Source organism: Capricornis sumatraensis, chromosome 21 (assembly GCF_032405125.1).
Source record: "Capricornis sumatraensis isolate serow.1 chromosome 21, serow.2, whole genome shotgun sequence".
Classification (NCBI taxonomy): domain Eukaryota; kingdom Metazoa; phylum Chordata; class Mammalia; order Artiodactyla; family Bovidae; genus Capricornis; species Capricornis sumatraensis.
Genome location: NC_091089.1, coordinates 27,605,877 through 27,618,686, shown reverse-complemented (window position 1 = coordinate 27,618,686; position 12,810 = coordinate 27,605,877). Strand labels below are relative to the sequence as shown.

The 12,810-nt window shown below is 41.9% G+C and overlaps 1 protein-coding gene across 1 annotated transcript in view; it reads right to left on the bottom strand.

Annotated features, from left to right (window-relative positions):
* Positions 1-12,810, bottom strand: part of GAREM1 (GRB2 associated regulator of MAPK1 subtype 1) — a 232,280-nt gene that overhangs the window by 44,268 nt on the left and 175,202 nt on the right. The window contains exon 3 of the mRNA XM_068993892.1: positions 7,764-7,894. Coding sequence (XP_068849993.1) covers positions 7,764-7,894 — 131 coding nt within the window. The remainder of the gene's footprint in view (positions 1-7,763; positions 7,895-12,810) is intronic.

Sequence of the window (12,810 nt, the reverse complement as noted above, 5' to 3'; positions counted from 1 at the left end):
TAAATAAAGGGTAAGTGAGATCATCTGTGTTAGGAAATTTTTTTTTTAGATGTGAAACTTCACTTAGTTGGATTTTATGTTTTGAATCAGGGGTTGGCAAACTTTTTCTTACAGGGCCAGTGAGTAATCATTTCAGGCTTGTGGGCCATATGGTCTCTGTTGCAACTACTGGACTCAACTGTTACATTGTTGAAGCAGCCACAGACAACAGGAAGTGCAGGGGGATGGCTGTGTTCTAATAAAACTTTATTTACAAAACAGGTGTCTTGCCCTGAGACTGTAGGTAGCCAGCCCCTACACAAGACACTTGCAAAGCATGCGTGCTTTAATGCATTGCTTCATTTAATTCTCATGACAAATCTATGAGGTGGGGAGCTGTTGCGGTTCTTCAGTCACTCAGTCATGTACATCGCTTTGCTACCCCATGGACTGCAGCACCCCAGGATTCTCTGTCGTTCACTGTCTGCCACAGCTTGCTCAAACTCATGTCCATTGGGTTGGTGATGCCATTCAACCATCTGTCCCTTGTCGTCCCTCTTTCCCCCTGCCTTCTATCTTTCACAGCATCAGGGTCTTCTAGTGAGTTGGGTCTTGCATCAGGTGGCCAAAGTATTGAAGCTTCAGTTTCAGTCCTTCCAATGAATATTTAGGACTGATTTCCTTTAGGATGGACTGGTTGGATCTCCTTACTGTCCAAGGGACTCTCAAGAGTCTTCTCCAACACCACAGTTAGAAAGCCTTCTTTATGGTCCAACTCTCACATCCATATATGACTACTGGAAAAACCACAGCTTTGACTACATGGACCTTTGTTGGCAAAGTAATGTCTCTGCTTTATAAAACAGAGAAAAGTACACTGTCTAGGTTTGTTGTAGCTTTTCTTCCAAGGAGCAAGCATCTTTTAATTTATGGCTGCAGTCACCATCTGCTGTGATTTTGGAGCCCCTCAAAATAAATTCTGTCACTGTTTCCATTGTTTCCCCACTATTTGCGATGAAGTGATGGGACTGAATGCCATGATCTTAGTTTTTTGAATGTTGAGTTTTAAGCCAGCTTTTTCACTCTCTTCTTTCACTTTCATCAAAAGGTTCTTTAGTTCCTCCTCTTCGCTTTCTGCCATAAGGGTGGTGTCATCTGCATATCTGAAGTTATTGATATTTCTCCCAGCAATCTTGATTCTAGCTTGTGCTTCAACCAGCTCAGCATTTCTCCTGATGTATTCTGCACAGAATTTAAATAAGCATAGTGACAATATACAGCCTTGACGCACTCCTTTCCCAATTTTGAATCAGTCTATTGTTCTATGTCTGGTTCTAACTGTTGCTTCTTGACCTGCATACGGGTTTCTCAGGTAAGGTGGTCTGATATTCCCATCTCTTTAAGAATTTTCCACAGTTTGTTGTGATCTGCACAGTCAAAAGCTTTAGCATAGTCAATGAAGCAGAAGCAGATGTTTTTCTGAAACTCTCTTGCTTTCTCCAGGATCCATTGGATGTTGGCAATTTGATCTCTGATCCCTCTGCCTTTTCTAAATTCAACTTGTACATCTGTAAGTTCTCAGTTCACATACTGTTGAAGCCTAGCTTGGAGGATTTTGAGCATGACCTTGCTAGCATGTGAAATAAGTGCAATTGTGCGGTAGTGTGAACATTGCCTTTCTTTGGGACTGGAATGAAAACTGACATATTTCCAATCTGTGGCCACTGTTGAGTTTTCCAAATTTGCTGGCATATTGAGTGCAGCACTTAGATAGCATCATCTTTTAGGATTTGAAATAGCTCAACTGGAATTCCATCACCTCCACTAACCTTGTTTGCAGTGACGCTTCCTAAGGTCCACTTGACTTCGCACTCCAGGATGTCTGGCTCTAGGTTAGTGATCACACCATCGCGGTTATCTGGGTCATGAAGATCTTTTTTGTGTAGTTCTTCTATGTATTCTTGCCACTTCTTAACGTCTTCTGTTTCTGTTAGGTCCACACTGTCTCTCCTTTATTGTGTCCATCTTTGCATGAAATGTTCCCTTGGTATCTCCCGTATTTTGCCCATTTTGCAGGTGATGGCACTGGGGTCCTATGACCTGCCTGTGGTCACAGTCAGTGTCTGGACCTCAATTCTGAATCCAGAGCCTGAGCTACACTACCTGGTCTGATGTGCCCTTTAGATCATGACACCTTGTTTAAAGAGAGAAGTAGGACTGAAAACTGTTGGTGCAGCTGTGTTTCTTATTAAAGCATAGAGGAATGAGGCTTCAGTTTGGAATGACCAATTCAGAGATAAGACATCTTCTGACTTTGAAAGTAAACATGAGAATAGAGACAGTTGATGAAAAAACTGAAAGAGGTAATTTAAAAAATGCCTATCACAGTTAAAAACAAGTAGGCAGGGAAATGGGTAAACAAAAACAAGATTCTCACCATGGAAACCAAAAGCTGGATGTTATTAATAGAGAGAAAAAGTGGCGAATGAGGCAGACGACTGCTGTTCTAAAAACACTGAATGCCATTAGCTTAGGAGGGACTGGAGGAAACAGACAAAATGATCAGCAAGAGGTTCAGTTCAGTTCAGTCGCTCAGTTGTGACCCCGTGAATTGCAGCATGCCAGGCCTCCCTGTCCATCACCAACTCCCGGAGTTCACTCAAACTCATGTCCATTGAGTCGGTGATGCCATCCAGCCATCTCCTCCTCCGTCGTCCCCTTCTCCTCCTGCCCCCAATCCCTCCCAGCATCAGAGTCTTTCCCAGTGAGTCAACTCTTTGCATGAGGTGGCCAAAATATTGGAGTTTCAGCTTTAGCATCATTCCTTCCAAAGAACACCCAGGACTGATCTCCTTTAGAATGGTACCTGCCAACATATTCTTTCATTTTCTTGACCTACTCATCTGCCATTTTCTGTTCCCCCCACCTTGGCTGCCCACTCAAAACAGGCATATTTAGATTTGAAGAGACAGCTACTCCTGTCATTTCCTATGTTACTGCCTCAAATTTAATCCCAAGAAGTCTACATTCTATTGCTGCTCCTAGTCTGCACCTCGCTTTCTTAACCCACACTGGAAGTCTCTTCACTTCACCTGGATCTCCAAGATCTCATTTATCGTATTCATACTTCCTTACCCAGTGAACATCTCATGGCTCATTGCTACCTGCCACTCCTGGGCACTTCATCTGTGCCTTCTTCGCTGATCTCAGTTATTCTACTTGGTAAAGCCCGACTCAGACTAAACCCAATTTATCCACTGAAGATGGCTGGAAGGAAAAGAAGCTGGTGCTAAGTAATTTCACTTGAAATTTATTTTGATAGAACCCTGGGACCATCCTACTACGCTTCCCTGGTTAATTGCTTTCTGGGTCTCTGAGCTGCTTATTATTTCCTTCCTCTCAAAGCCTCCAAAGGCTCCCATTTTGCTAAATTTAATGGTTAGTTCCCAGTCCTGATCTAATTCAATCGCTAGGCTTTGGACACAAGTGCCCATTCTTCTCTGAAACACTACCGTCCTTTGGCTGCCGGGGTCTCACATGCTCCACTGTCTACTATCTATTACTCCTTTCTGTCTCCTCTACACCCCAGGGCTGGAGAACTCCAGGGCTTGTTCCTCAGATCTCTACTCTTCATCTAGTTTCTAGGTTAGGGGTTCTCAACCTTGGCGCTCTAGATGGTTTTGCTTGATAATGCTTTGTTTTGGGGCCTGTCCTGTGACACTGGAGGGTATTTATCAGTATCCTTGTCCTCCATTACTAGATACCAGTAGTCCCTCTCCCTTCCCCAAGCTGTGACAATCAAAATTGTACCCAAACACTGTCAACTGTCCCTGGGAGGGGGTGGGGTGGGTCACCTTCAGTTGAGATGTAGGTGAACTCAGCCCCATGGCTTCAAATGCCACCAAGGAGCTGGTAAGCCCTCAATATATATTATACCCCAAGCTCCAGACCTGTATATCTACTCTCTTTCTCTCTTTATTTGGAGGTGTTGGGTTGGCCCAAAAGTTGATGTGGGTTTTCTGTATCATCTTACAGAAAAACCCAAACGAACTTTTGGGCCAACATAATAGTTATCTGTATTTGCTTATTTACATTCTATATCCCCAGCAGAATGTAATTTCCAAGCAGGCAGGGATTTATATATTTGATATTTACTCCCAGGGCCTATAATGAGGCTGGTCATGTAGTTAGTGCTCAAAATATATCTGCTGCTTAAATAATTAAATATTTAATATATATTAACTCATTTCATGCAGTTCATCCAACGATGGGGCAATCAGGTAGATAATTTTTAAATATCAAGTCATCTTTTAAAGACGTATTTTCTTTAGCTCAAGATAAAAGGAATATCTTATTCTGAAATAAATGTGTAAACAGTACTAATGTGTATGCTTCGTTGCTCAGTCACATCCAACTCTTTGCAACCTCATGGACTGTAGCCCGCCAGGCTCCTCTGTCCATGGGGACTCTCCAGGGAAGAATACTGGAGTGGGTTGCCATGCCCATTCAAATAGTGCTAATATGATCCATTGAATTTTAGGTAAATTTTTGCTATAGTCTTGAAAATAACAAAACTAGTTCTTGTTCTTTCAAGACTTCTGTTTTACTCTGTATTCTTTTCATGCTTCAATTTGTACTTGTAAATATATATGAATAAATGTGCATACATATATATTTCTTTATTTCAAGAAATAACTGTGCCTTTTGACTATGATGATGCCAGTTAGCTGCCAGTTCTTAACTGTAAGTCATTTCTCTTGGTCTAATTTACACTGATCTGAAGCATAAAGAAGAAGATAAATTTTTCAAGGAATTGTGAAACCTCCTATCCTTCAAAAAACTGCTTCCTAGATAATATCTATATAATATTTCATGTTATATAATATTCAACAATATTTGTAACAGTTATATTTATGAATAGGTTGTACTGTTTTTCCTTTATTCTCTCCTCCTCCAGGGGATGTAACAACAAAGCATAGCACTTCCTTGTCCCCAGTGAGCTATCGACATTAAGCTCTGCATATTGATACATGCACATTATAATCAAGTTTTAAAGAAGACCATGGCATCCAACATTTTCTTTTAAAATGCAGGGAGTTTCCAGAAATCTTTCCCACAAATCTCCTTGGTTTGTTTATTTATGTGCATCTTTACTCACTGAGCACACAGACTTGTATTTTTTTACGTAAATTTCTTGAGGTTCCTTCATTGGCTCTTCCTTGAATAGAATTGAAAGCTGTCTTAATGATTAGTGCAGGCTGGATGTGAAGGCATCTTAAAACTTTATCAGTGATGGACCAGAGGTATTAAAATATTTAGCCATGCATAGCATAGAACTCAACCTCAATTCAACCAGCTCTACAGATGCTATAAACTACTACTCCGTACACTTATTTGTAACATCCACAATTATCCTGACACATTTTAGAAAGTACTCAGATTGAAAGGATTTTCTGTTTAGCCTCATTTCAGCAGGAATTCCACTGCCTTCTTGCTTTTTAAAAACTGTGGTAAAATATACATACCATGAAATTTACCATCTTAACCATTTTTAAGTATACGAGTTAGCAGTGTTAAGTACATTCACACCACTGCGCTAAACTTTTAAATGATATCTCTATTACATACATTTTAATCAATATAGCCGATCATGGTATTCTGTGGGGGGAAAAAACCCTATCAAAATGTACTGGTTTCAGTATTACTTTTTCATTCATTACTGGTCCAATAGAAATTCACAAACAAACAGCATTTAGAGGTATTTTAAAAAAATCTTTCATGTAAACAATATGCCACCAAAGACTGAATTAGATTTTAATACTTGAAAATTGTAAAAAAAAAAAAATTATGTCTGATTTCTCATCATTTACCAGCAAAATGAAATGTTTCAGAAGAGTTTTACAGCATTAACTTTCCTTCCTAAACAAAATTTCCTTTCTTTTAGTTAATTCTAAATAAATTTTAAGGAGAGATTTAAATCAAGATACTAATGAAACAGGATTTGATTAACTTACAGCCAATGAATCTCAGAGAATTTAAAAATGAACACGTTCTCACAATCTTCAACTGTAAATGAATACAAGCCTGAGCCACTGAAGGAGTTAAAAATTATAAATCTCTGAACATAAGCATACTTTGGTTAGTAAAAGACTTTACAAAACACAAAATCTCACCCATTTTAATAATAAAGCTAAAGGAAGTAGATTATGGCGCTGTGTTTTAGCACTGGGACAAAGAATGATTGAGCCTAGCTGATTAAATGGGCTGACTTTTGCACTAAGAAAGCTGTTTTGGGTATCTGCCACCTTTTCTGGGAGTGTAGGTGGGGTGACCCATCCGCAAAGACACTTGCATTCTTGGACCAAGACACCACGTGGGCTGTTTTTCAAATAGAGTGGATTTCCAAGAAACCAGAATCAGCTCCTAAGACTTTGAAATTTTCAGAGAAAACCCTGACTGAGTTGGACTTCCTGCTGAAATGAGGTTAAAGAGAAAATCCTTTCAATGTGAACACTATCGAAAACATGTCAGTGTAACTGTGGATGTTGCTGAACAAAATGCAAAGGGTTGGTGGGCAATCAAGTTGCACCCAGTTGGTGGCATTGCTTCTCTGGTTAGTCTTTCTTCAATAGCAGGTTTTCTCAAGGAGCTAGCTTGCTGTGTAGGAGAGGATGGAACCGTCCCTTTAAGAATGTGAAACTGGGGACTTCCCTGGCAGTAGAGTGGTGAAGACTCCACACTTCCAATGCAGGAGTCACAGGTTTGATCCCTGGTCGGGGAACTAAGATCCCACATGCTACATGGCCAAATAAATAAATAGAGTGTAAATCCAATGCAGCACAGTAAACACTATTCAGCTGCTCTCTGATAAACAAGGATTAATAGTACCTATTGGGGAACTTCCCTGGTGGTCCAGCTGGTTAGGAGTCTGCCTGCCAGTGCAGGGGATACAGGTTTGATCCCTGGTCTGGGAAGATTCCATATGCCGAAGAGCAAGGAAGCCCGTGCATCACGGCTACTGAGTCCATAGCCGCAACTACTGACGCCCTCGAGCCCTAGAGCTTGCGCTCCACACCAAGAGAAAGCCCCCCAGCGAGGAGCCCGCGCACCGCAACCAGAGAAAGCCCACGGCAAGCAGTGAAGACCCAGCGTGGCCAAGAGAAAATGAAAGAAAAGCAAGCACCTACTGGGCAGCATTCGAGACCTCAACTTTTCCTCTGCAGACTGACCTGGACAGTCCACGAAGACTATACGCTCATGTCAAGGCACGCTCTGAAGTTTCTCTCTTAAGTGAGTCTGTGGTATTAGATTTACCCAGTGCCTTTTACTTGCTCTCACAAGCAGAGCATCTAGCCTCACACAAGATGTATGGCAAAACCGATACAATATTGTAAGGTAAAAAAATAAATAAAAAATAAGGGAGATGGGAAAAAAAAAAAAAAGAATCTGGCCAAAAAAATGGTTACATATTAGGGAATAAAGTCCAGAGTTTTAAAGAAGAGAGAGAGAAAAAAAACCCCAAACCACTTTTGATCTGCCTTAACAGTTATTCTAGCCAAAGATAATGCTAACTAAGTGTAATAATGGAGGCGGGGGGAGCAGGTTGGGTGGTCAGCTCAGCTACAGCACAGTTCTTGTAAGACCAGTTTTAGCCATTGACACCAACCCACGAGGAAGATGGAACCTCCATAGGAAGAGGCACAGATGAGCACTTAACTGTGCACACGAAGACCTAAAAGCCAAAGGAGGTTAGTAGTGACAAATATTTGGTTCTTTAGCGCTACCTTCACGTTGAATGTTATTTCCTCCATGACGTACACGCGTTCAGGAAATGCTTTGGCCACCTCCTCCACGCTGTTGAAATATTGCACTGGCTCCTTTATATCTCGATCTTGTTCCAACAACTTGAATTGCCCTAAAATACATGATAAACGGAAGAGCTGTGAGATGCTTACGCTGGACAGCTGTCACCGTGGCAACAGCATCCCCTCCCCTTACTCCCACTCTTCTCTGTCAGAGGCTTCTGAGCGTTACATTACAGAAAGCCACTGTGGCAGAAGGTTTTCTCTGAACTAGGATATATATTTAAAAATTAGCTTAAAAATGAAAGCAAATGTGTAGTTTATTTTTTTGCTTACATTCAGGGTTTACTCCCAGAAGATCAATATCAAATTGGATGAATGCTTGCTTAGAGTATAAACATGATGTGAAAACTCAGTGTGTTATAAATGGTTGCACATGTGGCTTGTGATAGTGGTCCTGCTGTTATTTAGTTGTAATGATGCCCCTCCCCCCCCACATTATATTCTAAAACCAAGGTTGAGTGGCCTGGGGGAACTGATTTTTTTAAATTAGTGTTTTTAAAATGTGCAGGTGGAATAAAATAATCTGTGGCCCCTTAGCTTTCACCAAGGTCCTTGGTTTCAAGAATACATGGGCGATACTGGGGGCTCAGAAGCTCCTATAATTTGTGATGTGGCTGCGGTACACGGCCTGAGCCCGAAGGGGCTGGTGTTGGGGGAGACCCTTCCAGTGAGTAGGGCACTTGGCATCTGCAGCAGCAGGTGGCTTCCTTTTTACCAGCATCTGTGAGATTCATGAGTGCAGACATACTATCACGGTAGTCGTAGTTTGGGTGATTTTTGAAGAACTTTGAACACATTCCTAAAAATGTCAAGGATCTACTCTGCTGCTTGTACATTTTTAGCATTTGTGACACTCACTGCTACATTCTAGAGGAGCTGCTGTCAGCTTAGAATAAAAGACCATATACAGTCAAGCCTGTGACACCGTGTTTCTCAGTGGTCCTTTTCTGAAGGCTGTTTATACCACTTGAGAAACTGGAAAAGGAATTAAAAACTCTTATGAGGCAGAGTTCTCTGCATGCATCCATGGGTCATCAGGTAGAAACAGGGACACTTTCATACTGACCATTCATATTCTCAACATATTTTTTAACATAGCATCTATAAGGTGGAGGTATTATTTTAGATGCTGGAGATAAAATCAATTAAGAGACCAGATAAAAATGTCCTCTTGAAGCTTTACACTGTAGTGGGAGACAGAAGATATATACAATAAATCAATGGAGTAAAAAATATGTTAGAAGGTGAGTAATGAGTTTATGTGCTCACTTGTTTCTGACTCTGCAACCCCATGGATGGTAGCCCACCAGGCTCCTTTGTCCATGGGATTCTGCAGGCAAGAACACAGGAGTGGGTTGCCATTTCCTTCTCCAGGGGATCTTCCCAACCTAGGGACTAAACCCGTGTGTCCTGGACTGCAGGTGGATTCTTTACCAGCTGAGCCATCAGCCAAGCCCATCAGAAGGTGAGAAGTGCCATTAAAAATAGGGTGAGGGGGTTGGAGAGTACCCGCTGTCCAGAGCAGGCATGTGTGAGAAAGCGACTTTGATGGAGCTGGGTGGAGAGTTCTTAGAATTCTCAACACAGGCAACAGTCTCCACAGAGACCGTCAGGCAGATGGGCTGGTGTGTGTGTGGTATGCTACCAGTGAGGCTGGACTGGGGTGAGTAAAAGCCAAGAAGGAAGAGAAAGAAAGTCAGAGAAATAACAGGTGGTTTTGAGGGTCCACAGCTTTGCAGGACTGTGGTTCTTCATCTGATTAGGATGGGGAGCCACCTGGGGGTGTGCATGGAAAAGCAATGATGATTATAGAAGAATCGTTCCGGTCGCTTGTTCAGGACACACTGCGAAGGAGCCAGGGGTCGAGGCAGAGACACCAGTTAGAGGCCCCGCCATCATGCAGGTGTGAGACGGCAGGTGTCTGGAAGAGGTAAGAGAATGTCAGGAATCTGGCCTGAGTGGAAAAGGAATGGAGATGCCATTGACTGAGATGGGCAGGTCTGGAGGGGTAGGATGAGGAAGTAAGGCCAGGAGTTAAGTTTGGACTCAGGCTTAGTCCTGTCTTGGGGCTTCCCTGGTGGCTCAGAGGTTAAAGCATCTGCCTGCAATGCAGGAGATCCGGGTTCGATCCCTGGGTCGGGAGGATCCCCTGGAGAAGGAAATGGCAACCCACTCCAGTATTCTTGCCTGGAGAATCCCATGGAGGGAGGAGCCTGGTGGGCTACAGTCCACGGGGTCACAAAGAGTCAGACACGACTGAGTGACTTCACTTTCTTTCTTTAGTCGTGTCTGACTCTTTGCGACCCCATGGAGTGCAGCCCGCCAGGCTCCTCTGTCCATGGGATTTCCCAGGCAAGAATACTGGAGTGAGTTGCCATTTCCTTTTCCAGGGGATCTTCCCAACCCAGGGATCAAATCGGTGTCTCCGGCATTGGCAGGCAGACTCTTTACCACTGAGCCACCAGGGAAGCCCTTATTAGACATAGAAATGGAGATACCCTGAAAGCTCTTTAGATGGACAACATAAGAGTGGCAGTCAAGAGAAAGGTCTGGTTGGAGATGATAATGCTGGGCGCCATCAGCACATGGATGATATTTTCAGTCATGACATTTAATCATGACGAACATGGGCTTAAGTGCAGACTGAGGAATGGTCAGGGGAATAAGGAAAATCCAGAAGCCGTAAATCCTAGAAGCCAGGCGATTCAGGTGCTTTGCCCCAACAATTCCACTGATCATATCAAAGCCCCCAATTAAATACAAGCTGCTAAATCCAACAGTTCTCAGTCTCATTTCACAGTTTTGCATGCAACACTTGACTCACTCCCCTTCTTCTCCTGGAGGCACTTGAATCAAAAACACAAAAACAAAACAGAGCTACCACCTCAGAGGGCTTCATGAAAGGAGTGTTTTCAGGGTATATGCAGGTTTCGGTTTTAACAAGATGCAAGTAATGTCAGAGAAGGGTTTATGGATGTAGGGATTTTGCTGGTGATGGACCTTGATAGAAGCGTTTTCAAGAGTTAAAGGGTAGGCGGTGATGACAAAATAGAGGATGCACCCAGACACAACAGCTCGAGTACCTTCTAGAAGGATGTAGAGCGATGAATAACACATTCAAAAATACAAAATGAGCATATCTTTTTCATAAAAGCAATCTTTAAAAATTCAGAATGACCACGGCAATTTTAATACTACTTTCTTAAATTCTGCCACTATAACCAACTAAACTTTTCCTTTCTCACTACTCTAGTCTGTGTACAAACTTTTAGTATCCAGGGTTTATCTACAGTTTTATACTCTTGTTCCTTTGTAATTTTTTCTCCTTTTCCCCACATGATGACACAATGTTTGCACAGCGTTTAATAATGGGTTTATCTGCTTTTCTGTTCTCCTATGGTTAGTCTGAGTTAGGCAGGTGCCTAATGTAAGTGGGCGCTCTGCCACGTACATGTTTTATGATACTGGCAAATCACTAAATCCGTCTGAGCCTTGCTTCCTCGCCTGTAAAGTGGGGACACTTCACAGGGCAGCTGTGGGGATTAACGGAGATGATGCAAAGTGTTCAGTGTAAGTAGCCATTTAGCGACTCTAGGTTCCCTTCTCTCTTCTCAAGACGCACAGGGATTTTGTCTTTTGGTTCATGTTTTGGGGATAAATCTTCTGGAGTGAGATTATTAAAGGGTAACACAATTTCTTGTTTACCATTCATGGCTAAATTTTTTTTTTCCCCAAAAAAACCTAAACCAATTTATATTTCTACCAACAGGCTATGTGCCTCCTAGTTGGAGCACAATCTTGTTCTGAGTATTTTTTCAATTAGACACTTCCATGCATATTAGAAAGCATCTCTTCCTTTTATTAATCTGCATCTCTTTAAAGATCAGTGAAGTTAAACATCTCAATTCTTCTTGAGCAAACGGCTATGCAGATTCAGCCTACATTTCCTTTCACTTCTAGAGGCATCTAAGGCCCCTGGATGGTTATACTTGAAGTCCCATTAGCACCAAATCCAACATGTCTAAATTCAGGGAAGCATAATGCCTTGCATGCAATAGGTACTTAATAAATGTTTGCTAAATAAAAGAAAATTACTGTAGTCCTGGAACTGGCAGACAATAGAGCAATGCAGAAGTAACTGCAGATTTTCCAAGCTGTAAATAAAAGGTGAACTACATTACCGTATACAAGGTTTGCTTCTAAACCACAGATGAATGTTGTCACTCAACAAAGAAAGCAAGCAACGGTGTACTTAAAAATCATTCAAATCTGAATAATGTACAGAGCCTCAAAGGATATTTTTCAGGAATCAATCCTACCAAAGAACAGATCAGACAAGCTACTGAAATTATCTTTCAGGATGAAGCAATCTTTCAGCATCCAGATGTGTTAAATAAGGGGACAAAAGTAGTCATCGGTGAGTTAGAATTTTCACAAATACAATTTTTTCACATTGTCTTTTAAATCCTGTGTTTGGTTTACCCTTGTGGCACACCTCTGTTCACACTAGCCTCATTACAAGTGCTCAAGAGCCTGTGTGACCAGTGGTTGCTGTGTCCATGGAAAGTCTGTGTTTGCTTATAAAAGTGGCTGCAGACACTGTTCACATCCTTAAAAAAAGATCCTGCCGTGGGGAGTACCTTCTGACAAAACAGGATGTTCCCTCTCGTGACATAAGAGCTTCAGAATTCTTATATTTTCTTTTTCTTGTCCTGTTTGTCATGATCACTGATAATTTGGTTCGGATAAGAGAGCCTGGGTTTCTTGATACAAACCATCTCTAACCCCTGAGACAGATAGCCTATCTCTATCACCATTTCTCTTCTCTTTCAATTTGGGCGCTTGTTCTTCAGGTATTCTTTAACTATTTTTTCTTATGTCTGAGATCTTTTACTATCAGCAGGCTCAAATATGCTTTGGTATATGGACCAAATGAATAATTCTGTCTGGTATGGCTGTGGTGTCA